The 26487-nt window shown below is 52.2% G+C and overlaps 12 protein-coding genes across 12 annotated transcripts; 7 read left to right on the top strand and 5 right to left on the bottom strand.

The window, feature by feature from the left end:
• Positions 1–122: 122 nt before the first annotated feature.
• Positions 123–929, bottom strand: NUU61_007952 (gluconokinase; the record flags this gene model as incomplete). Its single annotated transcript, XM_056658477.1, has 2 exons — positions 123–575; positions 657–929. 2 exons carry the CDS (start codon positions 927–929, stop codon positions 123–125), a joined length of 726 nt encoding a protein of 241 aa, XP_056508770.1.
• Positions 930–2269: 1340 nt separating this feature from the next.
• NUU61_007951 (vacuolar protein sorting-associated protein 26) lies at positions 2270–3764 on the top strand (the record flags this gene model as incomplete). Its single annotated transcript, XM_056658476.1, has 6 exons — positions 2270–2489; positions 2556–3028; positions 3099–3123; positions 3216–3332; positions 3389–3439; positions 3535–3764. The coding sequence occupies 6 exons, from the start codon at positions 2270–2272 to the stop codon at positions 3762–3764; spliced, it is 1116 nt and encodes a 371-aa protein (XP_056508769.1).
• Positions 3765–4431: 667 nt separating this feature from the next.
• Positions 4432–9890, bottom strand: NUU61_007950 (uncharacterized protein; the record flags this gene model as incomplete). The annotated part of the gene is made up of 6 exons (XM_056658475.1): positions 4432–8997; positions 9051–9139; positions 9197–9403; positions 9454–9627; positions 9683–9749; positions 9813–9890. The coding sequence occupies 6 exons, from the start codon at positions 9888–9890 to the stop codon at positions 4432–4434; spliced, it is 5181 nt and encodes a 1726-aa protein (XP_056508768.1).
• Positions 9891–10252: 362 nt separating this feature from the next.
• On the top strand, positions 10253–10915 carry NUU61_007949 (E2 ubiquitin-conjugating protein MMS2; the record flags this gene model as incomplete). Its single annotated transcript, XM_056658474.1, has 5 exons — positions 10253–10325; positions 10390–10469; positions 10531–10656; positions 10718–10797; positions 10855–10915. The coding sequence occupies 5 exons, from the start codon at positions 10253–10255 to the stop codon at positions 10913–10915; spliced, it is 420 nt and encodes a 139-aa protein (XP_056508767.1).
• Positions 10916–11503: 588 nt separating this feature from the next.
• Positions 11504–12512, top strand: NUU61_007948 (LYR motif-containing protein; the record flags this gene model as incomplete). Its single annotated transcript, XM_056658473.1, has 3 exons — positions 11504–11552; positions 11618–11778; positions 11856–12512. 3 exons carry the CDS (start codon positions 11504–11506, stop codon positions 12510–12512), a joined length of 867 nt encoding a protein of 288 aa, XP_056508766.1.
• A 422-nt stretch (positions 12513–12934) lies between these two features.
• NUU61_007947 (RWD domain-containing protein) lies at positions 12935–13718 on the bottom strand (the record flags this gene model as incomplete). The annotated part of the gene is made up of 2 exons (XM_056658472.1): positions 12935–13557; positions 13652–13718. 2 exons carry the CDS (start codon positions 13716–13718, stop codon positions 12935–12937), a joined length of 690 nt encoding a protein of 229 aa, XP_056508765.1.
• A 350-nt stretch (positions 13719–14068) lies between these two features.
• On the top strand, positions 14069–15335 carry NUU61_007946 (ACL4 family protein; the record flags this gene model as incomplete). Its single annotated transcript, XM_056658471.1, has 2 exons — positions 14069–14625; positions 14702–15335. The coding sequence occupies 2 exons, from the start codon at positions 14069–14071 to the stop codon at positions 15333–15335; spliced, it is 1191 nt and encodes a 396-aa protein (XP_056508764.1).
• Positions 15336–15557: 222 nt separating this feature from the next.
• Positions 15558–17307, top strand: NUU61_007945 (putative histone deacetylase SIR2; the record flags this gene model as incomplete). Its single annotated transcript, XM_056658470.1, has 5 exons — positions 15558–15774; positions 15892–16202; positions 16265–16813; positions 16869–17048; positions 17125–17307. The coding sequence occupies 5 exons, from the start codon at positions 15558–15560 to the stop codon at positions 17305–17307; spliced, it is 1440 nt and encodes a 479-aa protein (XP_056508763.1).
• A 546-nt stretch (positions 17308–17853) lies between these two features.
• Positions 17854–19605, top strand: NUU61_007944 (tRNA (guanine-N2-)-methyltransferase; the record flags this gene model as incomplete). The annotated part of the gene is made up of 5 exons (XM_056658469.1): positions 17854–17967; positions 18125–18996; positions 19077–19282; positions 19365–19489; positions 19549–19605. 5 exons carry the CDS (start codon positions 17854–17856, stop codon positions 19603–19605), a joined length of 1374 nt encoding a protein of 457 aa, XP_056508762.1.
• Positions 19606–19787: 182 nt separating this feature from the next.
• NUU61_007943 (HIT family protein) lies at positions 19788–20632 on the bottom strand (the record flags this gene model as incomplete). The annotated part of the gene is made up of 3 exons (XM_056658468.1): positions 19788–20026; positions 20174–20267; positions 20378–20632. The coding sequence occupies 3 exons, from the start codon at positions 20630–20632 to the stop codon at positions 19788–19790; spliced, it is 588 nt and encodes a 195-aa protein (XP_056508761.1).
• Positions 20633–21839: 1207 nt separating this feature from the next.
• NUU61_007942 (B-type cyclin nimE) lies at positions 21840–23533 on the bottom strand (the record flags this gene model as incomplete). Its single annotated transcript, XM_056658467.1, has 4 exons — positions 21840–21940; positions 21994–22132; positions 22195–23406; positions 23525–23533. 4 exons carry the CDS (start codon positions 23531–23533, stop codon positions 21840–21842), a joined length of 1461 nt encoding a protein of 486 aa, XP_056508760.1.
• Positions 23534–24581: 1048 nt separating this feature from the next.
• On the top strand, positions 24582–25842 carry NUU61_007941 (mitochondrial 54S ribosomal protein uL2m; the record flags this gene model as incomplete). Its single annotated transcript, XM_056658466.1, has 2 exons — positions 24582–25676; positions 25741–25842. 2 exons carry the CDS (start codon positions 24582–24584, stop codon positions 25840–25842), a joined length of 1197 nt encoding a protein of 398 aa, XP_056508759.1.
• Positions 25843–26487: the final 645 nt, after the last annotated feature.

The following is a 26487-nucleotide window of genomic DNA, read 5'->3' as shown; positions in this document are numbered from 1 at the left end:
ACATAGCAGCGTAAGCCCTCCATGCAAACCGGTTCAATCTCCCACGGGGATCACCATGGAAGACGAAAGACACAGTAGATAGATAAGAAAAAAAGAGGAAGGAGGGAAGAGGGGGAGGCATTTCAAAGATACTCGGACAGTTTCGCCGTAACAGCATCCAAAACATGCTGCTGCACCTCCTCCGGCGAGTCCTCGACATTGATGGTAATAGTATCCCACTCGTCCCGCGGCTCCTCTAGCGCCTGCAATTGAGACCGGACCATGTCGCTCTTCATGTAGTGGGACTCGCGCTGGCGAACGCGCTGCATGAGCACGGACTCGTCGAGCTTAAGATAGACGAAGTGGATCTGGACCGAGGGCGAGCCATAGGCGGCGATGCGCACGACATCGCGGTATTTCTGTTTCAGCGCGGAGCAGGCGACGACAACGCCGGCGGGTGGGCGGAAGTTGTTGGCATCGGAGGGGACGAGGATGTCGGTGGCGGCTTTGCGCAGCGAGATGAGCCAGTCCCAGCGGTCTTCGTCGGTGAGTGGGATGCCGTTGCCCATTTTTTCTTTGTTGGAGGCTGAGTGGTACTGTTGTCGAGAGAATGATTAGCTTGCACTTTGATTTATTTTGTTAAGAAGAAGAGGCCGAATGGTCCACCTAACACGTACATCGTCACCCTCGAGGAATGGTACCCCCAGCTCCCGCTGCAGGCCATGTCCAACGGTGCTTTTCCCACACCCGGCCGGCCCTGTGACGACCCAGATGTGCTGGACGTGCATGGGCTTGCTGCGCTTTTCGGACAGCATGGTCGATGGCGTCGAGGACGACCCGGCGTTGGGGGCGAGGTTGGGCATCATGCGCGCTTTGTTGACGGGCACCGCAGACGGATTTACAATCGCGGGCGTGACCGGAGGCTGAGGTCGTTCCCCGGCGGAGAGCATGGCGAAGAGAGGAAGAGAAGAAGAAGAGAAAGAGAAAGAGAGTTTTTGGTCTGGAAAGAAAGGGACAACCCGAGTTCAAGGGTTCCAGGGAACAACTCGGCTGGACCGGGAGTTGGAAAATTGGTGTATGACGCCGGAGTGATACGCGGTGACCGAGATATCTAGCGGTTTTCTAAGATGCTCCCACTTGCAATCGCGAAAAAGGGGCGAGGTATAATGGATTCTGCGGGCAGGGCCATACGGGTAAATAAAAAGAAGAGAAAGAACAAAAAGAAAAGAAGTGCGCGCGACAGGAGAGAAGTAGTTTTTTAAGTAGTTATATAACGGTGGGTCGGGGGAAAAGAGAGAAACCAGTCGCCGAGTGGGGGGACACAGCCCTTCCCCAACTTTTGAATACCCGGGGTGCATCCCCTCCAGGATGTAAGGATGTTGTTGCTGATTCTACCTGGAGTGCAGCCATTGAGGCTTTCCTCTTCTCTTTGCTTTGATCTCCCTATTCAATCTCCTGGCATTATATCAAGTCGAGATATCGGCGAATTCATACATCCCATATGATGTCATGTATCGTACAGCGGTAAGCAACCCCCACGCTAAAAAGACACCGCCAGTCTGGCCTCGTTTCTATGTACCAAACACATACAACACTTACATTGGAGTATCACTGCACTTTCGACGTGGAAGATTGCTGTGGACTCCATGAAATTCCAATACCATAACCTGTATGCATGCACGTATGTAGTTTCGGCCCACGCCTGGCCCGAGAAGGTCGACCCCGAGAGCAAGACTTGCCGATATCCCACGGGGAGCTGTCGAAGCCGTGATTGTGTCCCAACGTTTTTCCCTGGGCAGGGATTGCCAGTCCGACTTTACTGGGTTCCATACCAGAAATTTCAGAAACAATACAAGTGGCTGCAGCCAACTCGGGTAGGTCTGCACGCAGTAATACGAAAGCGAGGCGAGATGTTTGAGATGAATATTTTTCCACCTCGGAATAACCTAGACACATCCTCACCGCTTCATCGAGGCATCAGAGAATCCGGGGAATCCTCCTTGTGGGGAACTACATCCGCCAGGGAGTCGGGAAGCGGAATCCGATTGGAACCAGGGTGAGGCCATCCCTGTGGATCACGGGCTGAGGAGAGACCACTAGCCCATGGATAATCCACGTTGAGCGAGTTTCATAGAAGATTGAACCTGCTTGCTGTCATGAGAATGAAGGAGAGAGAAAAAGAGAGAGGACCTGATGAGCGTGTAGAGATGGGCAGAGCTGACTAAGCAACCGGGCAGCTGTCGTCCCCCAGCTCGTTGACTGTCACATCCAACTCGCTGCTCCTTGCATCATGGCGTCCCTCTTCTTCTCCACCCCCGTCGATATCGACGTTGTCCTCGATGGCCTTGATGAGCGCCAAACCGTCGATGTCAAGCTCGACAAGGGCCGCCGGGAGCGGGTCCCCTTGTACATGGACGGCGAGTCCGTCAAGGGTGTCGTGACCATCAGACCCAAGGATGGCAAGCGACTGGAGCACACTGGGATCAAGGTGCAATTTATTGGCACAATTGGTTCGTTTATCACCCATATTCACTCCCTTGAGGTCATCCCACACTGACCGGCCTGGATCCATACAGAAATGTTCTACGACCGAGGCAACCACTACGAATTCCTCTCTCTTGTCCAGGAGCTCGCTGCGCCCGGCGAGTTGCTGCACCCACAAACCTTCCCTTTCAACTTCAAGAACGTCGAGAAGCAATATGAGTCTTACAATGGCATCAACGTCAAACTACGGTACTTTGTCCAGGTCACTGTCTCACGGCGCATGGCGGACGTCATCCGGGAGAAGGACCTGTGGGTGTACTCGTATCGCATGCCCCCCGAGACCAACAGCCCCATCAAGATGGATGTCGGCATCGAGGACTGCCTGCATATTGAGTTCGAATACTCCAAATCCAAGTATCATCTCAAGGACGTGATCGTCGGTCGCATTTATTTCCTGCTGGTGCGGCTCAAGATCAAGCATATGGAGCTGTCTATCATTCGCCGGGAAACGACGGGGTCCCCGCCCAACCAATATAATGAGAGCGAGACGCTGGTGCGCTTCGAGGTATATGCTTATTCTGATAGCACTGGGTCGAGTTCGAGCATTTTGCGAGCAGTTGCTGACATGAGTATAGATAATGGACGGTTCGCCTTCGAGAGGTTCGTAACTGACCCTTTCCTCCGGGTCAATTGTCTTTTAAACAGGAGAAATTGGTGGATACCAGATTTTGGGCATGACTGACACGTCGCAGGTGAAACTATTCCCATTCGTCTCTTTTTGGGGGGATTCGACTTGACGCCGACATTCCGGGATGTCAACAAGAAGTACTCGACGAGATACTACCTCAGCCTGGTGCTGATTGACGAAGGTAAGAGATTGTTTTGTTCTGGTAATTTACCAATAGCCGACGGCTATTGAAACCAGTCGCGACCATCGGGCCTCCGATCTGCTCCCGACTTGCGTTGCCGTCTGGTGGTACCCCCACGCTAAACCGTTCTTGGCACCCGTGGGGCTCGGAACGCTTTCTGTTCTATACACTTCTTTTCGGTTACTTCGACTGACTATCGCAGATGCTCGCCGTTACTTCAAGCAGTCTGAAATCGCTCTCTTCCGCCAAGCTCCCGAGATCGCCGCTACGCCGCAGATTGCGCAGCAGCAGCAGATCCAACAACAGATCATCCAGCAGCAACAGCAGCAGGCTCTCCCTCCGGGCTCGGCCACCGCGGGCCCCGGGAGAGAAATTACGGCTCCGCAGCCGCAGCCGCAAAACAACCAGGCCGTCCCGCCGCCGGCAGCATAGATCTTAGAATTTTGGTCACCTCGCAAACCAATTATTAGTGGACACTTGGATGTGGAAGGCTCGAGCCGAATTTTTGGCGTCTGTGTTCCATTTACACTTCTGGCGCATTTTCTATGATACCCGCCTCTCTCTCCTTCCTTGACGCTTGAACACATACTGTCTCGCTCCTGCCCTACACCCTCATTCTATGGAACCGGTTCTGAGTTCCCTCTCACGGTCATGTCACGATATCACACTTGTAGTTTACCGTCCTCGCTTACTATCTGTTCATCGAAATATTCACAACTATACATCTGCGGTCATATGTCGCATTTTTGATGTCCATTCTAGACTTACGTTTAGCTGAGACTGCCCCTTTGATATTCCATTTCCTTTTACTTTGTCGCCACGTCTTTTGTCGTGTCTTTCATGTCGTTTTTCGGGACCTCGGGATGCTTCTCATCTCCTTGACCAATCTACGCTTCCTACCTGGGTAGACCCCGAGGATCTTGTGACTTACACACTAGCCATCGAACAAATTATTTGTGAAAGATACATGAAAGGGCTCTCTACGCATGACGCCTGGATTTGGAAGAAGCAACTAAGATGCAGAGCACCCAAAAAAAAAATACATTTGTCTTAAGACATGAAGTACCTGAGGGGGATCATGAAAACAAATTCTCTCACTCTAGCGAAACTCGAACTTCCCGATTTCTTGCAGTATATCCCCGAGAGCGCGGAGGACCTGCCCGTCATCTCGCTCCTTGCCAGCGACCTGGACAGCCTGGACGACCAGCGGATACAGCCACTCGAGGTGTTTTCGGAAATGGAACACAGCAGCGCCATCACTGGAGTTGGTAGCGACGGCGACAGTCTGAAGTACCGGCGGGTCTGGGATAGCCGAGGGCTCGGTTTTGAGATGTACGGCGTGCAGAAGGAGGTGCAGGAGGGCCTTGCGCGCGGGGGAGGGCTGGGGCATCAGGCCGCGCAGCGGCTGGTCGGCGATGTAGGACTTGAGCGAGACGGCGCAGCGGAGAAGGAGGTAGGGAGAGACGGAACAGGCGAGCAAGGTGTGTGGGGAGGGCGCCTCAGACGGCGATGGATTGGTGGCGGGGCTGGCAGAAAGCTCGAAGAGGGTGTCGATGAGAACGTAGGCCATCTTTGGGCGCAGAGTCGGTGGCGGGTCGAAGGTGCGGCCCGGCCGGACACGATAGAAGTCGTGCAGCGGGGCGGTTTCGATCGCGGTGCGCGGGAGATCGAAGCGGTGCGGTGCGTAGATGAATGATGAGTGGAAGAGCGCACAGGCGAAGTCCCGGCGTACCGAGTCCGGGATGGCTGCTGCCCCGAGCGCCGGGAGGATGAGCGTCTTCAGGCGGGTGAAGGCTGCGATGTCGAACGTCTCGTCGGCCAGGATTCGCGTGTTGGGAAGCTGCTGCGCTTGGAAACCCTGCGCAGAAACAATTCCATGCGTGATGTCGACGACGCACTGCCAGAATCGCGCCGTTTCGGCCTGGTTGGCGTCCGCATACTGCTGCTCCACGTGCGGGACTACCACCTGGAGGACATTCAGGGATGCTGTCGTCGCCCTCTGCCACAAAAATGGGCCCTTATCCTTCCCTTGCCACAGGTACTTCTGTGTAATCAGGGCACTGAGCCGCTCGAGAGCAGTCGCGAGGGCGCCATTGGTGAAGATGTCTTTCTTCACACCGAAATCCTTGATGTACCAGCTCACTAGATCAATAGTGTTTTTCGAGAATGCCACAAATGCCGGCTTCCTCGTGTCACTGCCGGGACTCCATTTTGAAAGCGCTGAGCCTGACAAGTCGGCAAGACAATGGAGCAGAGCCGGCTGAGAGTCCTCTTTCTCTAGACAAAGCGTTTTGATGCAATCAGTGACCAGTGCTTGCACTGCTGATGGTCGGTCAACGTCTGGAGAATACGGCGGGGACACCGAGTTCCACACAAGAAGACGCAGATGATGAAGAACCTTTGCGATGTGTTCCGTGGTGAGTTGGTCCTTGTAGAGGCGGTAAATTTGTTTGAAAGTCTGCAGAAAGGCTAGAGCAGCGTCCTGGTTGGGTCTATCGAAATCAAGTGTAGCATCATCATCTGCTGGATGGCCATTTTCCCACAGAAGCCATACACATTGAAGGGCCTCTTTGCTGAGAACCGCTGGAGTCTGCACGCGGACAAGAATGGCCGAGAGGCTAGAAAACGTTGCTTCGCTCAACTCCAGCAGACGAAGGTCGACCAAAGCTTGCAAGTACATCAAAAGACGGCCCCAAGACTGATCAAAACTCTCATCGCGTACAATTGTTTCGAAGAAGTTCGTGATTAAATTCGACGTGCCCTTGATCATCAAGACTGTTGTGTCCACCCATGACTTGATATCACTAGGCTTCGTGTTGATTTGCTGGTCCTTGGACTGGACGAGCGTGCTTTTAACTTCCTCGACCATTCGGAAAAGAACTCGGTTCAGGCACAAACGCCACGCTTTCGGAGAGAGCTGTTGCCCGCAGGCATCAAAAATCCGCAGAAGCGTCTGAACGGCACTGTTTCGAATCTCTTGCCGACTGTCCGTGCTGATATCAACTATTCGCAGGAGCAGCAGTAGCCAGAGAGAATTCCTGGAAACAGAGGGATTTGTATCACGCGCCAACTGGGTCAACTCTTGTTCACTGACGGAGCTATCGACATGGCTCTCAATCGAGAACTCTTCGATCTGCCCCTGAAGAAAATCGGAGACGTTCCAGAAAAACGAGGTTGTCGTAAGAGAGATATTGAAATCCTGGGTTTGTGACGCAAAGCTGGAGAAGGAGTTCACCAGGCTAAGGAGGCAGGGTGATGGGAGTAAGGCAAGAAAGTCGGAAGCCACGAGTTGCAGGGATTTGTAGGCCGCACGGACAAGTCGAGGACCGGCCGGAAGAGCAAATGCCTTACGCTCTGTCGGCGTGGACGGCGGTTTTTCACTTCGGGATGACGAGGAATCTTGAAAAACTCCGGATATTAAATCAAAGACGAGAATCCAGCTGTCCTTGAACGATTCGGCATATTGCTCCAAGATGCTTCGGAGCACGTCCAAGCTCTGTTCGTGGATTTCGATCACGGTTGCTGGCAAAGTCTTTGCCAATGGTAGATCCGACGCATAAAGCGAGGCTACCTGGTCTTTGAGCGTCTGCAAGTTCCTCATCTGGATTTCATTCTGGGCATCTTCATCAAGGTCATCTCTTTGCTTCATAGTCGAGAACACGAGAGTATTCAAGATACCACTAGCCTGCAGACGGAGATTTGGGCTGGTTTCCATATTTGCGGAGACAGCAATGAGGCTTTTTGTGAGCAGCTGCCATGCTTTGCCTTCTTCCTTCTCAAGTGACGACAGCCTCTCAAGGTTTGCTTTTGCTAGCTCATTTCCTTTGTCTAGAACGAACTTCAGTTCTTGGTCCTGCATCCTTGACTTCCCCATGTTATGCGATACTCGCCGTGCACCCTGATGCAAGCGGCCAGACCGAGAGGACTGTGGCGAGCGAGGTGCATCAGAGACTCTCCTGGGGGTTTCTTGCTGCTCAACCTGTTCAGTGAATGCAGATAAACTCAACAGAGCAAGCAACATCTCCTCGAAGGGCGCAGTAGGATAATCACTGGAGCTCTCGAACAGCTTGGCAGATGCTGTTTGGACGGCAATGACCTCCGTGCCAAGATTAGCTGTAGGAATATCATTGCCCGTGGTCTCTCCAGAGCCACTGGCAGACTTGACCCTTGCGCTTGAAGAGACGCTGATTACCAGCCCGGTATACTGCAGCGTTTCAAGAAGAATAGACCAGGCCGACTGGTCTAATGTAGGTCCCAATGCGATTCCTAGGTTGAGTAAAGCTCGCAGACACAAGAGGTTTCTCGTGCTTAATGACAGAGATGACCCCTCGACAGCTGAGGTTGAGGAGTCCAGTGGCAGTGAGTTGGTGCGAGAATCAGTGCTCTTTCCTCTTTTGTGCGAACTGTCGTTTGTCTGAGAACCACTCGGAGTTGGTGTACCAGGGGTCGCCGACTTTGAGCTGCCTGTACTCGCAGGCATAGCGGCTTTTCCAAGGGTTGTCAGAAAAGCATCTCGAGGAACAGACAAGCGCAGGAGACCCGCTACATGTGCCAGCTTTTGAAAGGCCCGAACAAGGTTGTGGTAATATTCATCATCCAAAGAGGCGTGCAAGAATGTAGAGCAGGTTGCGAGCACAGCAGGCCAGCAGTGCTCAATGATCCCGGCACAGGTCTTGATGGCAGAATATTGAATGTGAGAGTGTAGGATCAAAGGATTGATAGGGACAGGGGGCTTTCTCGATACTGGGCTAGACTGCACGCGGCCTGAGTCAGTTGCCTGGAGGTCTTGAGAGGACCTGGCCGAATCAGGTCCTGCGTCAGGACCCATGAGTCGGTTTCTGCGCTTTGACTTCAGATCTGGCACCGTCAATGGCAGTATAAACTTTGCAAGCCCTTCCGCAAAGCTGCTGAGACAGTTTAGAATGAGGCTATAGATGTAAGTATCCGGAGGGAAAGGTGGATCCGTCTTGTCGAGGAGCTCTATGTACGGCGTGCGAACCACACTCCACTGGCTGCTGATTCCGGGCACCTTGGCCTCGGTTGCGGAAGCAGTTGTCCCAATGACCCCGGTAACGCCTCCCGTTTCAAGGGTGATCTGGTCCTCTGTAGTGGTTCTGGAATGATCGGCACGTGAAGGTACCGTCGACTGATTGCTGAGTCCAATCAATGAGGGTTTCTCTGAGGCCAGTCGAACAAGCGATGCCATGTGGTCACGGAGGACATTCTTTCTTCCTTGTTCGCCGTCGTACAGTGAGTAGATAAGCCGCACAACTCCCGGTTCGGCGTACAGTCCACGAAAAACTTCCATGCACAATACTCGTTTCCAGTGTGCTGTTGCATCCGGTTCAAGGAGATGAGTGAGCAATCCAAGTGCCATCTCACATTCTGCTGTCAGAAGAGACAAGTGACGTTTCAGAAGTACGAGAAGGATCCGAGCGACTCGCACAGTTTGTGCAAAAGAATTTCTTTCAGATAAACAACGCACAGCCGATGGAAGAAGGCGAACCCGCAGCACTTGCGAGAGTTCAGGGTGTCCTACAAAGAGGCGACCACTATTGACAATGATGCTTTCAATGAGTTCCAGTACTAAGGCCGGAGACAGGGTCCTTGTGCGCAGGAACTGTAACTGTTCGCCATCTACGAGACGACAGAGATCATCCAACACCTTGATAGTCAAGTCAGTATCACAGGAAATATAAAATAGGGAGGGATAATTACCTGTAGAGCATCATATGCAAAATGCCCAATCTCGACTGTGTGACTATCAACTGTGACGGTAGTAAGGGATTTGGCATCATCGGGAAGCTCTGCGGTACCAAGTTAGTCATGGTTCAAAGGATAGTTTAGCAGACTTCAATACTGACGGTCCTCGCTCGCGACTCTGTCAAAAGTTGAGACCATTAATTGCTGAAGTGTGGCCGCCGCAGTACTAGAGACCGCCATGGTCTTGCTTGCTTGTAGAGTAGCGCATATTTCCAACGTGCTCGCAAGCAGTTCGCCGCTGAGGTCATTGGAGTAATACTGCAAAAGTGAAGGCAGAGATTGCAAAATCTTGAGCTGAATATCAAGGCCTGGCAAAGGTCAGTAACAATTTGAATTGGTGTTACGCGCGGTCACGCACTCAAGTTTGTCGTCTCCCCCAGTCCATCGAGGACATCTTTCAGACGATGAGAAGGCAACGAGCGAGATGCGATCAGTCTTTGTAAACAAATCACGCCAATTCCCGCAAGCTTCGCATGTCGAGTATGGCACGCGATGATGAATGGCTCGACAAAGTTGGGTTTGCGAACCAGATCTGTCGCGATTTAGCCATCTCCCAGGTCCACATATCTCGCAGAAATTTTACTAACCCGCTGCAATTTGAGCTTCGGAAGTGGAAGGCAGTGCCTTGAGCTCATTGAGCGACTGCTCTGCGGCCTATCATGTTTCCTGGTCAGTGATTCTTGCGCGAAGATGTCTTCCCGGGAAGGAAAAACACACATGTCGCAGGTCCGAATTCTTTCTCCTGGACTCCTGGATCAGGTTTGCAAGCTCCGTCTGCAAAAATTGGGAGGACATTTCCAATATAATTCCAGGATCGCGGGATTAGAGCATGTCCGCATATCCGGGATCCCGTCAACAATGCAAGGAGCTGCAGGACTCGGGTCAAACAATCAGCTTCACGTCGAATCAATTTAATCAAAGCCCAAGGACCAATATCTTGAAGATACCATGGACTGTGGTCTCCCCAGTGAAGGCGGAATCAACAATCCCCGTGGCATCTCCGGGTTGCCCGATAAGCCGTATCGCACGTGACAAACTCGGTCTGCCCAACTGCCGGAGGTGCCCCTCCTCTGTCCGTTTCAACTTTCTCTCTATTCTCTTCTTTGCGCTGATCTAATACCAGCAGCTTGCTCAATTTCTGACTGTGTTCATCCATCATGACAGCAACAGTCCCGAGAAATTTCAGGCTCCTGGAGGAGCTGGAGAAGGGCGAGAAAGGACTGGGCGCAGGTTCGACCATTTGACAGCCCCTCAGTAGGGTGATAGATCGCTAATTCATTTTGTTCAATTTCAGAGGCCTGCTCCTATGGTCTTGCCGATGGCGAAGATATGATGATGAGCAACTGGAATGGCACTATCCTCGGCCCACCCCACGTTTGTTACCCTCTTTACCCTCGAAATACTGTTGTGCGCATGACTAACTAGCTTGGTATAGAGCGTGCACGAAAACCGGATATATAGTGTTAACATTCATTGTGGACCCGACTATCCCGACAACCCCCCGAGCATCCAGTTTGTCTCACGAGTCAATCTTCCGTGCGTGGACCAACAGTCAGGAAAGGTATACCTCCAGCAGACACCACACTATATCAAGAGTCATGAGCTGAGTCATTGCTATTCAGGTGGACCCAACGAAGCTTCCGTGCCTTGCCCAGTGGAAGCGGGAATATAACATGGAGATTCTTCTGATCGAGATTAGACGGTATGGCTCCCTATTACTGAGCCATCTGGAGGGTCAATTGCGCTGACACCCATCTAGATACATGGCTCTGCCCCAACACAAGAAGCTGCCGCAGCCCGCGGAAGGCTCGAATTTCTGAACCTGCATCTTTTCCCTACCGTTCAGGAGGATTCTGGAGTATTATGGTCGGCTTTGGTTAGGTTTATTTGCTTCTTCTCTGAATCCCTTAGAGCGTGTACAGTCCCTGCATGACAGCATCGGCGTGGTTTCTCCTGAAGCCCATTTTCAATCCATCATTGACGAGTAGCCATCTCTTAGGCCTTTAGTGTAACAGGTGTAGGCATTCGTATCTCGGACACCTACCTGGGGGAGTGAAGTTCTCCAACATCAACTTTCAGATGATAGATGCTCCAACAAAATCACAAAACTGTACGCTCTGATGGACGAAATATCTTGTGTGACTTGGCCGAGAATCATTACTGTTATCTCGGACAAGCTTAAATCAATCACATCCCACGATCTTCCTTAAACGCATTAGTCTCGCCAAATATCACTTACACGTCTCTATTGTGAATGATTTATCTTTCATTACCCGTTGCTCTTTTCCAATTCCCAACCGATTGAACTGCATAGTGTTGTATGGATCAGATATCACGTGAGGCCGTGACTATCTGCGGCGCTGAGGGAGTTTCCGCGATTCAAGTCAAACCGCCTGCGGCATCTCGGAATGCACAAGGTGGTAGTTCCAAAGTTTTCTGGGGTTCATCGATTTGCATGTAAGGCACAATTTTTTATTACACTCGAGACTCGAGACTCAGCTGACGCCCTCTCTTTTCCCCAGGTTTGGCACTGTATCGATCACTTCTTCGGCAATGCGCTCCTTCAGCCAGTAATGCGCCGTGGCTCAAGGAGACCAAGTCTCTCGTTCGACAAAAGTTCCAAAAATACAAAAGTCTTCAGAGCCCATCCCAGACGACACATGCCTTAAAAGCAGGCTACGAGGTACGTGCCCCGGGAGAACCCTGCTCAGCTCCACAAGCTCAAGCTCACGCTGATGTCTCTCGTCGCTTTACGCAAAGGCTCTAGATTTACTCGAATCGGCATCTCGAGGAAGCGAACACGATGCGGGTCGGATTAGGACACTCTTGGCGCAAACCAAGTCTCTGAAAGATGAGCACGCGACAAGGCAGAGGGAGATCACAGCGGCAATTAAATCAGCCAAGCTTAAGGCAGCTGTCCACAAGCCACCTATGCCCAGAAAGGCCCAGAAACAAGAGTCTATTCGTCACCAGGAGGAAACTGCGCGGCCGCGGCCAGACACCCCCTCGATCTTAGCGCGTCCTCGGCCGGTCGTGAGTGGAAAGCGCAGGGTTCCGGTCCTTGTGAATGCGCGCGGAATCCCATATCTGCGGATCAAGAAGCCGCAGCCCCGGAATCTCAGCGGCCTTTTGCGAAACAAACTGGAGAGGCGCTGGAATTGGATTGAGCGGCGGGACCGGCTGCAGCTGGAGCTACTTTTCGCCCAGGATGAAGATTCCTGGGATGCGCTCACACATTTTGACGAGCTGGCCACGTGGACTGCAGATATCAAGCTGTCTATCAACCAAGTGAACAGAAACATCAGCCAGATGGACATGAAGCATAAGAGGATGGCAGAGAGTATGTGGAAGATCGTGCTGGCCGAGCGGGAATTGGCAAAGACAGAAGAAGAACGTCTGCGGCAGTTGAAGGAATAGTCTCTCAAACAGAGATTGTCTCGTCGCAACTTTTCTTCGGACCTTTCAGGATTCGATGCAAGTCATACATAGGAGGGAAGACACTTGGAAGCCACCTACCGAGGCCATCAAGGCCTTGGCCGTCTTCTCGAGCTCGATACATGAACCTGCAGGGCCATTCTCCGAGCACCACTGCTCGATTCAATGGCACGTAGCCAGAAAGAAATGGCTTCTACACTGGCACCCAGACCGCTGCCGCACAATGAGGGTCCTAGGGCATTCATTGCCTGGACCAAACCACTTTCTCTACAGAAACCACAACCCTCAATGATTCTACTAGGAGCATGATGCCCATAATCCCAAGCAGCTAGAGATAGATCAGTCCAATGAATCAATATTTTCATAGTGAGGTAATGGTCATATTCACATATCTATGCATCCACTCAAGCAGCAACTTTAAGCTTGTCCACCGCCGGCATAGAGTCTTCTTCATCCTCGTCATCGCCCTTGCCAGCCAGGCCTCTCTCCCACAATTGTCGGCCAGTGAGTTTCTTTTCTTCCTTCCCGGACTTTTTCTTCTTGTCTTCTGCTTCCTTCTCCTCACGCTGCCGCCGCTCCTCGTCCTCAATCTCCTTTTGAAATCTTGCATTCCATTCCAAAAATGTCTCCCGGTTCACCGGCGTGCCCTGGAACTTGCGGTTCTCTTCCTCCTCGGCCTTGGCAGCCACCATTTCCTTTTCGGCCTGGACGGCGTTCGCCCGTTCGGCCATGAGAAGCTCGGCGCTTTCCTTCAGGGCGCTGACAAGAGTGAAAACCATCGCCATGCCCATGTTCTCTTCGATCGTGGGCTGCAGGGTTTCGAGGAGCCGTTCGCGATCTTCCTGGACATCTAGCCGAGAATTCCTCGGCGCATTTGGCGGGGGAGTGATGTTGAGGTCTGGCGCGACATCGGGGTAATCCGGTGGGTATGATACCTCGAGATATATCACCGGTTGCTCTGTTTCCTCGCTGTCATTTTCGGGGTTGTCGAGGGTTATTGATACTTTGTATGCCGTGTCGGATAGGTCTAGGTACGGGAGGGTTTATAGTCAGCGGGCACTGTAAGAGAACAAAAAAAGAACATTTCAGATTCTTTCCTCAACATCGCAATTGGCACATACCGGTAATTTCATCAGGGAAGATTGAATCAAGGACCTCGCGCTCCTCGACCTGGTCTTCGCGGCCCATTGTTGCGGATCCGCCTGCGGATTGGAGGGGTAAGGGATGGGATGGCAAAGTAAACACAGAAAAATGGGGGGATATTGCAAGAAGACCAGGTCCACGATTAATCAGGAGTGATCGCCTTAGCAGAGCTCTGAAATCCTGGATCTTTCCCAAGCGATGGGACCGCAGCGTGGATGATCTTGTCCCACATGCAAACGCGTCAAACAGCTCCGCCAAAATTTGGATCGAAGCTTCACTTTTTTGTTTCTTCGCAAAGAACCTGCTTGCTATTATAGACGATTTGATTTTCTTGGACATTATTCGACATATCATTCCTTTCATTGTGTTTTTTTTTCCTTCGATACCCTCTGCCAATGGGAAAGCCCAAGCCGCAAAAGAAGAAATCATCCAAGCCCCGCGAAAAGTCCGTCCTCGGCCCTGGTGGCTCGGTCTCCAAAAGCACTATGGCCCAAGACCCCTCGACATTACTCGAACAGGCCACGGTCCTCTTACAAACGGGCCAGGCCGATTCCGCGCTGGCGCTGGCACAACAGGCGCTGGACTTGACACCTGAAAAGACGGCTGCGCAGCTACCAGCAGTGAATCTGCTCGGAGAGATCAACGTGGAGTTGGGTGACATTGATACCGCTAGGCAACATTTTATTTACGCGGTCAATTTGGATATAGATGGTTTCATACCGGAATCTGAAGGAGGAGGCGCGGAGAAATTCCTATGGCTCGCTCAATTGAGCGAGCAAGGAGGCACGGATAGCGTCCTGTGGTTTGAAAAGGGCGTCTCGGCCCTCCGACACGGTCTCCAGTCTCTGGAAGGGAAAACAGCCCCGAATGAAGTTGCGGATGCCGAAGAAAAGAAAACAAAATTGGCCAACGCGCTTTGTGCTGTTGCCGAGATCTATATGACCGATCTTTCGTGAGTCCGACGGGTCCCTAAGTCTAACCTCTAGAGTCAGTGGCTAACTTTTGTCCTTTTCTTTTTCTTCCAACAGCTGGGAAGAAGATGCAGAGAACCGATGTGAGTCGCTCATTACAGAGGCTCTCCTGGTCAAGCCCGACGCACCGGAAGTGTTGCAGACCCTGGCATCCATCCGGATATCACAGCTTCGAACCGAAGATGCCCAGGCCGCACTCACCCGGAGTTTAGGCTTGTGGAAAGACCTGCCTCCGGAAGATCTGAGAGTGCCGGACTTCCCACTGCGTATTAGTCTTGCGCGACTTCTCATGGAGGTGACTATGGAGATGGAGGCGCTACAGGTCCTCGAGCGATTGATCCTAGAGGACGACCAAAGTGTGGAGGCTTGGTACCTCGGAGGCTGGTGTCTTTATCTGCTGGCGGAAAAGCAACAGGTACCACAAAATGCTGCGGCGGACGCCGAGTCTCCGCGACAAGCATCGTTGGTGGCTAGCCGCGAATGGCTCAAGACAAGCCTGAAACTGTACGATCTACTTGAGTACGAAGACGACCGGCTCCGTGATCATGCCATTGAGCTGGTTCAGGAGATGAACAAGGAGCTCGGTGAGGACGTCGACGACGATAGCGAAGCCGAGGCAGGCGGTGATTGGGAGGATGAGGAGATCGAAGCTGAGTCGGATGACTCAGATCATGAGATGGCAGATTCATAGCGTGATATGTGAAACGTGTACATGTCTTTTTCAGTTGATACCCCAAGTAGATCATCCTATTGGGTTCTTTGTCTTTTTGCATCTTTTCTCTCTACGCGCGTTGTCCGTGACTTGCCACCTCCATCGGGCCCGGATTAAGTTGGCTCCGATCATCAATTCCGAATTTTGGTCCTGGAAGTTCAGGCTGAGAAGTTGTCTTCGCTTGGTGTCGCATTTCCCGGCATGGACCTGACCCCAGCACCCACGGAGAATTCGTTGAAGTATCCCGTGGTGGAAGTGGAGGCCGTGGATACGGGGGAGCAGGTGCCTGCGGAGCCTCTGGAGGAGGCATCGTCTGACTTTGAGCCCGACAGCGATGACTCCGATGGCTGGGAGACTCTGTCCAACGGCGAGCATACAATCCAGTTGCTACGCGACGAAGAGCTCCGTGACGGAGTTGGTAGGTTTTTCCTCCCTTGGGACCCCATCCTTCCTCTCCTACCCCGGACACATCCCCGCTATCAGAGCACCCCCAGACCCAAGCCAAGGCTGACATGAGTTGTTAACGACAATACAGCCCCCGGTGCCTGTACCCTGGACGAGGCGAATGTCTTCCGGCAGCGCTTGCATGCGATAGGCAAGGCGGCCTTTGTGGAGGAGACTATCGCCCGCGAGACGGTCACGGCGAAGAAGCTCTGCACCGCGTTTGGGATTCTGCCGCCGCCGTTCCTTGAGGGCGCGCCAGATGAAGCGTACCATCCGCTTCTGGCAATTGCGATTTCGCGCGAGTTTTCCCGGCGGCCGAAGCTCCCTCAGTACAACACTATCGACGATGCCGTGCGACTGCTCCGGGAGTCCAAGAACATCATTGTGCTGACCGGTGCCGGGGTAAGTTTCGATCTACTGCGATGTTTTTGAATGCCTGGTTTTGACAGACCTTTCGTCTATAGATTTCGACCAGTCTCGGTATCCCCGACTTTCGTTCAAAAGATACCGGTCTCTATTCGAAACTAGAACATCTGGGGTTGAGTGATCCCCAGGAAGTTTTTGATATACATGTCTTCCGGGAGGACCCTACGATCTTCTTTTCGATTGCCAAGGATATCCTTCCTACGGAGAACAAATACTCGCCCACCCATGGGTTCATTCGGCTTCTTCAGGACAAGGGGAAGCTCCTCACCAACTATACGCAGAATATTGACAATATCGAGGCCAATGCAGGCGTGTTACCGGAGAAGATTGTCCAGTGCCATGGATCATTTGCTACGGCCACCTGCGTGAAGTGCCAGTTCAAGGTACCCGGCGACGCGATCTTTAATGACATCAAGGATGGGGTTACCCCCGAATGCACCGTCTGCAAGCAAGAGATTGCCGATGACGCACTGAAACCACAAGGGCTGAAGCGTAAGCGGAGTAAAAATGGGCAACAGAAAGATCGCAAGAATTCCGATAGTTCGGATGAAGACGATTATGAAATCCCCACCCCCGGAGTGATGAAGGTGAGTCGCAGGTTGCCTTGGCCATGTCTGTCTGCTTATGCTAATGCTCTCACAGCCTGACATCACTTTCTTTGGCGAGGATCTTCCCGATGAATTTGGTCAACGCCTGGTTCACCATGACCGGGAACTGGCAGACCTCGTCATCGTAATTGGAACCTCGTTGAAGGTGGCCCCCGTTGCAGAAGTGCCGGGGGTACTCCCCCGCAACGTCCCGCAGATCTATATCTCACGCACTGTAAGTCTTCGAGATGAACCCCCCCCCCCCCCCCTTTTTTTCAAGGTCTCCCCATGCTAACACCCCGGGTTTACAGCCTGTGTCACACACAGGGTTCGATATTGATCTGTTAGGCGATTGCGACGTGGTGGTGTCGGAACTGTGCCGTCGGGCCGGTTGGGATCTGCAACACCACATGATACCCGCTGACGAGAAGGTTGAAATCACCCCAGCAGAAGGATATGAGTCACGACATGTGTTTCAGGTAGTTGGCGCATAGCGGCGGAGTTTTGAGGCTTGTCTTGTTCCTGCGTTCCTGCGGGATTGGCGTATCTTTGGGTTCATGCTCATGACGGGGGATGTGGTCTCTCTGCGCGTTTGGTTTCTTGCCCATGAGGCGTTTTTGAGTATAGAACTGGCTTTCTATTTACTCTAATGTCGTCCATGGCTAGTCCCTAGCGATTATTGATATCTTTCAATGTTGTATCTTGGTCCATTCTAAATATAGATGAGTTGCACATGTAGAATATATATTTGCATTCCCTTTACACTCGACATGAGAAATAACATAAGAGCATGGGTTTAGAAAGTGTAAAAACCGAGAACTTGTAGGTTTCCATAAGTTGTGCGAATCCCGTAAAAATCTCAGGGCTCATCCTCGCTGGCTGTTAACTACCGGCGACCCAAAGATGAAAAAAAAAAAAAAAAAAAATGGCAACCCGCAACACCCCACCTCCAAGCAATGCATCGATTGACGTGAACCACCAACCACAAGTATAACCTCAAGCGAGGGGACAAACAGAGCACGGATATTTGATCATTCACGATGGAGTATCTGATCCGGCTCGCTCAGGCCCACGAGTCCTTCCGACTGCCGGAACTTCGAGCGCTGGCGACTCGGGCAGACGTCGACCTCGAGATTATTTCTTACAATGATTTTGTATGTACCACATCCCATTCCTTGAATTACTTTTCTTGGACGTTCCAGTTTACATTGTGAATTTATATCATGTGTTCTATCATCATGTGTCTTATACCCGCATACCCTGATATAAACCAGCCTTATCCTTAAAGACTTGCTAACATCTCCCCACCAGTCGCCCTACTGTGTTGTAAAACTGCAAGATGAAACCGCAGCACGCGCATTGATTTCGCGCAGTATCTTAGGCAAAGACATCCTCGAGCTGTGGGGCCAAGGCGTCAACTATGAAGAACTGCACGCAGATGTCAAGCGACGAACACAGCATCGCTGGGACGACTACCAGACAGTGCCATTTGCATTCGCAGTGGAATCCTTTGCTGGGAAACGCAGCCAAACCACCAAGCGGGAGATCATCAAGTCGTTCTCCTACATGGCCTTCAAAGGCCCGATCCGGCTCAAGAACCCGGACGAGCAGTTCTGCGTGATGGAAGAGTACGTCGCAGACAGAGAGATTTCCGCGCGGGGAGGCGAGGTATCCACAGAGCCGCGGAGAATCTATCTCGGACGCTGGATTGCCGACAGTAGTCGGGCAATCATGCCCACGTACGATCTGAAGAAGCGGCGCTACATCAGCACGACCTCCATGGACGCGGAGCTGAGTCTGGTCACGGCCAACATGGCGCTGGCTGCGCCCGGGAAAGTCTTCTTTGATCCGTTTGTCGGCACGGGCAGTTTCTTGGTGGCGGCGGCGCATTTCGGCGCTCTGACTTTCGGCGCCGATATCGATCCTCGTGGTTTCCGTGGCAGGGATATGGAGGGCGTAAACAAGATGGGCCTGGTCCAGAACTACCAGCAGTATGGGTTGACCAGCAAGTTTCTGGATGCGTTTACTTCGGACCTGACCAATACGCCATTGCGCAATATTCCGTTCCTCGATGGTATTGTCTGTGATCCGCCCTATGGGGTCCGCGAGGGCCTTCGGGTTCTGGGGGCCCGTGATGGAAAAGGCAAAGAGCCGGTAATTATTGACGGGGTTCCTGCTCACTAGTATGTTCTTGAGTGCTCGTTTCTGTTTTCTGTGCTATTGTTGGTTCATCAACCTGACATTTTTTTCCCTTTCGCGACAGTCGGCCTGGATATATCCCCCCGAAACGGCCGTACGGGTTCGAAGCCTTGCAGAAAGATGTTCTTGACTTTGCCGTCAGAACCCTGGTCCCGGGCGGCCGCCTCTCGATGTGGATGCCAACGGCTAGCGACGAGGAAGTCGAGTTCCCTGTCCCTATGCACCCGAACCTGGAGGTGGTGGATGTGTCTGTGCAGCCTTTCAGTAGCTGTAAGTGGGCCTGAACAGGAATCACCCCCTCGAAAAAAAAAAAAAAATCTATTCTCCAGAACTGACTCGTTTTCTCTGGTAGGGTCTCGCCGACTAATTACATATCGCCGTCTTCCGGAGGGCGAAGTGTCTGATGTGAGTCTGGCCCGGCGCAAGGACGACAAGCAGGGCGTGAGGGCAGATGATCTGAATGCATTTCGACGAAAGGTATGTTCATGCAGACGCTATGGATTGTCCAGACAACCCGCTGATGGTGGTGACTGTAGTATTTCGCCAGACACCGTGGCACTGCATCTGAGCAAGACGAGAAAGAGGCACAATGAAAAACCACAGAGACTGGTTAATCCGGTCAGTTTCTTAGAATATATTTCCATTGCCAGCTAGTGCCATGGACAGAAAAGACAACAAGACATATAGAACCAGAGCAAGCTCACATGAGGGTATTGAGTCAAGAACATGCAAGATGATACAAATAAAAAAATAGACGAAAATGAGGGAAAGGATCCTATAACTTGGAAGCCAAACCCTGACCCAGGTCCACGCCCTCCTCTCTCCGAATCCGCTCGACTTCTCGAGCCAGCTCACGCCTCATAGCTTGAGCCAAAAAATCCCCTTCATCATCATCAAGCTCTTCTCTCTGCCCTCGCCCGAACATGGCAAAGCTCGGCTGGTGGACACCGTCCGTGGCGGGACGAGGAATGATATGAAAATGGACATGCGGAACCTGCTGCGCCGCACGAGCACCTGCATGATAGATTGCTGGTTAATTGGCAAGCTCTCAGTCTCATACATGAAATCAAAGTCCCCCCCCCCCCACTCTCCTCTTCTTTCCTTTTTCCTTCCTATTTCTCCTGTTCCATGTATAGCTACATATCGACGGCAGAGACATACCATTATTCTGCACAACATTCCAATGCCGATCCGGATCATCCCCGAAGACCGTCCTTGTCACGACGCGCGAGAGCACAGGGAGCCATTTACCCATCTGATCGGGACGAGTGTCAGCAAGAAAAGCCATACAGAAGGCCATACATAGCAGGCTAATTAGGCACACTGCTTGTAGACAATCAAGTGTGTATTGGTGCAGATGCATACCTCTTGCCCAACAGCAACCCCCATGTCACCCAGCAGCTCGTAATGCCGTCGCGGGGCAACGAGGACATGGCCGCGGGTGAGGGGCATGATATCCAAGAAGGCGAGGACATGCTCGGTCGAGAGGATTAGATGTGCCGTGGGGCTCTGCTCGGACCCTGATGGGCTTGTGGGTGTGGATTTTTCGGGGTCATGGCAGGGGATTGGGGGGTTGATTGAAGCGATGTTGCAGAAGGGGCATGTAGGGGAGGAGGACATGGTAGTAAGTGAAGGAGTGGAATAGTGGCCGTGGAATTGGAACGAAAGGAAGCAGCAGCAGCCGTAGTATAGAAAAAGCGGATTATTGATCCCGGGTATTTTCAAGGACAGGATCTATGGCACCCGGCGGATATGAACAGAGCAAAGATGCGTGAGCGATAGGATCCCAATCACTGTTTGAGAATGTAGTAAATGCGTATATTGCACCCAAAGCAAAAGCAAAACCAGAATGCGATAAACTGTTCTGCAATGAGACAGGGTGCGGTGTATTCGAGGCGCCGCGTGGACGATGACAAGTCGAAGTTCATCGCGGAAGACATAGACGGACCTCGGCTAACATCCAGTCATCTCTACAGGGGCAACCAACCGATCTTCGAGTGCACTGGAATTCGGAGCGAAAAGCTCAAGTCGAAGAGAAAACACCTATGTACACCGTTATATTAAAAAAGGAGAAAAAGAAATGTTCAAATCAAACTTGCACTCCGATAATGACGCCAAACACACGCATCCAGCGTACTATTCTAACAGATAAACACAAAAAACGGATCCACCTGAAACGCTCATTACTGCTCCGCCAAATCTCCATGCCATCGACCTGGAATACCGGGCCCTTGACCTCCGGCGCGAACCTTCCAACTCGACAAAAAAAGGAACCCGAGAAGAGAGAATATCCAACATGACTCTCACACAAAAGCTTTCCCAATGTGCAGTGCCACGCGAATGGACATCCTTGCCAAGTACCAAACGCGTGATGTCCCAAGGGGCACTGCAATAGAGCATTTAACCCAATGGAAGAGGTCATATCAATGGCTGCACAAGTTAAAATTCCGTTCTCAAAGAAAAGGGGAAAAAATAAAGAGCCCGACGCCTGTAAACAGGAATGGCGAGAAAGTAAAGGTATCAGGGTAGGCTCGAGACAAGGCACCCCATGCAACCACGAAAACACGCCGAACTTGAAAGAAGAGAAAGAAAACACAAAATTCCACAGGGCTGAAGCGCCGGACACCCCCCATCACAGAACACAAATGCGGAAGCGCACAAATTCAATCAAGTCATCGTAAGAATATGCAAAGAGGTAGTCGATACCAGGACAATGAAATGCCAACATATGGAACTCAATGTCCCTGCTCGAGGGCGGGCTTGAAATCGTGAAAAGGGCAATGGCAGTTCTCGAGACAGGGATAGCATATCATCGTAAATGGTATCATCACTGGTCGCTGTCCTTGATGTAAGTGTACGGCTCCGCGAGGGAGCTGTCGATGTACAAGTGGTGATATTTCTTGGCCCACTGGCGCGTCAGGATGGAAGCTGGATAATCTATTAGCTGGAGAGTTCTGTTAGGGGAAGTTTGAGATACTCACCCTTCAGAAACTTCTTGCTGGCGTACTTCTTGAAGAAGGCTTCGTGGCAGACGGGTCGGTGAAGGTAATCGATCATCAAGCGGAAAACAGGGTCAATCTCTTCCTCGGTGTATCCAGCGTAGTGAGCCAAAGTGGCATCCTAGGATTTGTTGTTAGTCAAGATGCACATATGTACCGACGTAGGGGGAACATGGAACTTACCCAGGGCCCACGCTCCAGAATAAGACGCGCCAGGTACATGGCGGCCGCCGAGATGTGGCTTTGGTGAAATTCCATGAAGCGGTGGTCAAGCAGACTGATTTCCATGAGGTACTTGCCCAGGGTGCGGGTCTGGATGTCATAGTTGTCGGCCTTGGAGATGCGACGCAGGAAGTTCATCGGGTTAGGGAAGCTCATGTTGTACTCGAGAGTTGCGAGCACATGACGCTCTGCGTCCAGGATTTCCTTGTCGGAAAAGGTCTCATCAGCGACGTGGCTGAAGTTGGCCACATGAGGGGACAGAACCTCCTCGTACTTGGAGGCGATAAACATGGCAGTGACACCAACAAGCTGCAGACGATCGAGGGCCACCACCTCAGCCGACAAAAAGCGGTCGATGATGTTCACGGCGAGGAAAAGAGTTTCGGGGAGAAGACGGAAACGCGTATGGACTTCAATCAGCCAGTCAACTAAGATGCCACGCATCTTCCATTCCAAGTCCGGTTGGTGCTCAATGTACTGAGGGTTGGGTAGCGTGACCATCTCGAGGTCCTTGAGGTAGTCGAAAATCTCCACAACGTATTCAGCGGCCATCAAGGGGTCGTCGAGGTCTTCGATGTCGAGATCCTGCACGGCAGCATCCATAGCGTCCTTGGTGCTCTCAACCGCCTCGGGAACGGGGGCAAATTTGGAAACATCCTTCTTCTCCACGTCGGCCTTCTTGCGAGGAGGCTCTTCCTGCAGGAACTCTTCTTCCTTGATCGACTTGTGGCTGGACGTCCGCTTGCCTCGCGTAGCACCGATGACACCAGATCCACTGCCAGGCCCCTTGACCTCGACGGAAGCCTTCTTGGTAGTTTGCTGGATCTTAGGGGCGGTCCGTGATGAGTTGGTTCGGCTGAGCTTCTGAACACCTCCCGTCTGCGTAGTTGTCTTGGAGGTCAAGCCAACTTTTCCGGTCGCGCCCTTCTTTCCATCCTTGATTTCAGCACCGTCGGTCTTGTTGACATTGCTGACATCCCCCAGAGCGGGACGACGACGGGCAGCCCCGTTAGCCCCAGTGGTCGACGTGGTTCGCTTGGTCTGTAGGGCGTTCTTAGTCCCGTTGGCAGGGACATCGGTGGTCAGGGCAGCCGTCTTGGCCCGTGTCACCCGTGGTGCGGGCCCGTTCTCATCGTTCTCATTCATGGTGCCTCGGGTGCGCAGGCTACGGGCCTAAAATGAGGTTAGTATCAACATCGAATAAGGGCATTAGAGGAATATAAAGGCATGCACCCTCGACAGACGAGCCTCTCCTCGAGACGCGTGTTTGCCAGACCCAAGGGTTGCTTACCGGAGGCATCGTGTTAAACAGGAAAAAGAGAGAAGGGGAAGGGGGGCGTGTCAAGAGAAAAGGGAAGACACAGGAATATAATAATCCTTGTCCTGCCGTGCCAATCTAGTCAGCATTCCGTCCGACATTACCTCAGTGGGGACTAAATACCAGAGAGTCAACTCGGTGCACGTACCACGCGTGAAAATGCAGTCAGTCTGGAGAGACTACAATGCCAGGAGGCAGAGGGCACTTCTTGGTCCAACTAAGATGATTGGAGGTGATGGTCGTATCAAAAGGGCTTGTTGATGTTGGCACGACCCGCGAAGAAACCCAGTTCCGTGACTGGAACAGTTGAAAACGCGGAATTTGAAGAGTGAAAGGGAGTAAGAATCACTTGTGGAATCTGTGCCAGGATTTCCGAGGTGTAAAATGAAGTTGGGATGGTAAGGAAAAGGGTATCTTTGGAGCTTGAAATGGAATGGATGAGGGAAAAGGAAGAACTCGAGAGGGCAAGGCGATGTTTGGCCCTACTGTGTTAGCGTGGAAAACAGGCCTGAAAGACGCCCCACACCTCTCCAGTCGCGTGGATATGAAGTGCAATGGAGGGAAAAAATGCAGGCTTATTCTTTTTTCTTTTTTTGTGCAATTGAACAGCAAAATGGAAGATAGAGAGGCTTTTCGTACTGAGGTAGAAAAAAAGAAAAGACGATCCAGAAATGAAGGGAGGGCAGGAGAGGGAAGGTGACGATGTGTGGTATTGGTAACGGGTGGAGACGCGAAGGCGCGGCAGAACGTGAGGCGCGAGAGACAACAACGCCGTTGCCCCGCAACGATGTCGGTCCGGTGGGTAACCAGATCACGTGCGGCATCGCGTATGGTGCCGGTCATTTCGATAGGGCGGTGGGGATATCGGTGAAGATCAGATCACGTGTACCAAGAACTTTTTGCGTAGAGCTGCGGCGTTGAAGGTGAGAGAGTCGAGTGTTCTTGGGGTGCAATTGTTCCTGCCCCGAGGTGCTTTAGCCCAGCCAATTGAAGCATCATCTTTCCCCTACCTTGTTTATTCTGGTGAATCATGCTTCAGCCTCGAATGGCCTGTAGGGTCATTCAGTTGCCCTTCAGATGCTTGCCCTCTGTCCCGGCTCGGGGCTATGCAACAAGGGTCGTGAATGAGATGGAGCCGCCATCCGAGAACTCTCGCAACACGTTTGAGATGAGCAACTCACTTCCTCCTCTGCCGACTCGCAACAAGGGAATTGTCCTCCGCACATATACTCCGCGCACCCCTGGTGTACGACATCTGCGACGACCGATCAATGATCATCTGTGGAAAGGCCGCCCGGTGCACCGATTGACGTTTCCCAAGCGTGGCCAGGGCAAAGGTGGTCGCAATAACACCGGCCAAATAACGGTCCGGCATCACGGTGGTGGCCACAAGCGCCGGATACGGACCGTCGATTTCCTGCGCATGCTGCCCGGACCCCAACTGGTGGAGCGCATCGAGTATGATCCAGGGCGGACTGCACACATTGCCCTGACTCGTTGCAAGACTACCAAGAAACTGAGTTATATTCTCGCTGCCGATGGATTGCGGGCCGGCGATGTCATCGAGAGTTACCTGCCCGGCATCCCGAATGATCTGTGGCGGGCCATGGGTGACGCCATAGATCCGGGAGTGCTCGCAGCCCGAACTGTTTGGCGAGGAAACTGTCTGCCATTGCACATGGTTCCCGTGGGGACACCGATCTTCAACGTTGGGTTGGAGCCCGGCAAAGGGGGCCAGTTGTGCCGCAGCGCGGGTACCTATGCCACTGTGGTTGCCAAAGGGCGTGATTCTCGCCAGGCAGCCATTGTAACCGAAGAGCCGGTCGAGGAGCAGCCTCTATCCATGCGCGAACAGCAGGAACAGGAGCGCCTGGCCCAGTCAATCACCGTCCGCCTTCAAAGTGGCGAGATTCGGCTCCTTCACAAAGACTGTTGCGCGACCGTTGGCACTGCTAGCAACATCAACCATCAATACAGACAGCTCGGAAAGGCAGGCCGATCACGCTGGCTCAACATTCGCCCCACTGTCCGAGGTCTGGCCATGAACGCGGCTGATCATCCTCATGGTGGTGGACGAGGAAAGTCCAAGGGTAACGTTGATCCTAAGAGCCCGTGGGGTCTCCCGGTATGTATTTTTCTGCTCTTGACTCCTCTTGGACCAGTGGGCTGACGTCTTTCCCCATCTACAGGCCAAGTCTGGTTACAGAACTCGTAAGAAGGGGAAGATCAACAAGTCTGTGATCCAACCGAGACCGCGCAACCAAGGCAAGCGTCGTCGTGGACGCAAATAAGAGAGGATGAGGAGAAATCTACTCTGGCAAGCCAGGCTACCATTCACTTGCATTGTTCTGGGACTTTCCATATATCTCTTATTCCGTCTGCACGCAGGCGGTATTGTACCATAACTGTTGTTTTTTGTTGTTTTGCTTTCTTGTTGATGTCGAGTCATGGGCACTGTATAGTAAGATGACCCCAGGCCGTATGCCTTAAAAAATGGAAGCACCTATCATCCACGAGTTTCTGAGTGATCTATATTCGAGCATCGATCTGCCAAGCCTCCAGGCAGCTTTGTGGTGCGTATCCCACCATGCCGATCGCGACTGTCAGGGGAAGCGGATGGAAATGAATCGTCTGATTGTGCTCGGGCATGAAAATAGTCAATTAAAGAAAAGAGAAGAGAAGAATTCAGAAATCCTCAAGCCGGTGTGGTTCATTTGTTGCAAGTAAAGTTGCAAAGTTGGGGCGAATGTCAGCCGCGCTGATAAACCCGCCGTCCTTCATCGCCGTTTGATTCCTCTTTCATCCCCCGCTGTCACTATAATAACCGCAGAGTCTTTTCGGCTGACAGGCTGACGATTTATGTCCGCTCTTATTTCTCCTCCACTTTCTTCTTATAGTTCGGAGGTCGCTGGCTTCATTTCCGAGCTAAATTACAC

Source organism: Penicillium alfredii (assembly GCF_028826965.1).
Source record: "Penicillium alfredii strain IBT 34128 chromosome Unknown utg000010l_segment0_segment0, whole genome shotgun sequence".
Taxonomy (NCBI): Eukaryota; Fungi; Ascomycota; class Eurotiomycetes; order Eurotiales; family Aspergillaceae; genus Penicillium; species Penicillium alfredii.
This window is presented reverse-complemented; position numbering and strand designations above follow the sequence as displayed.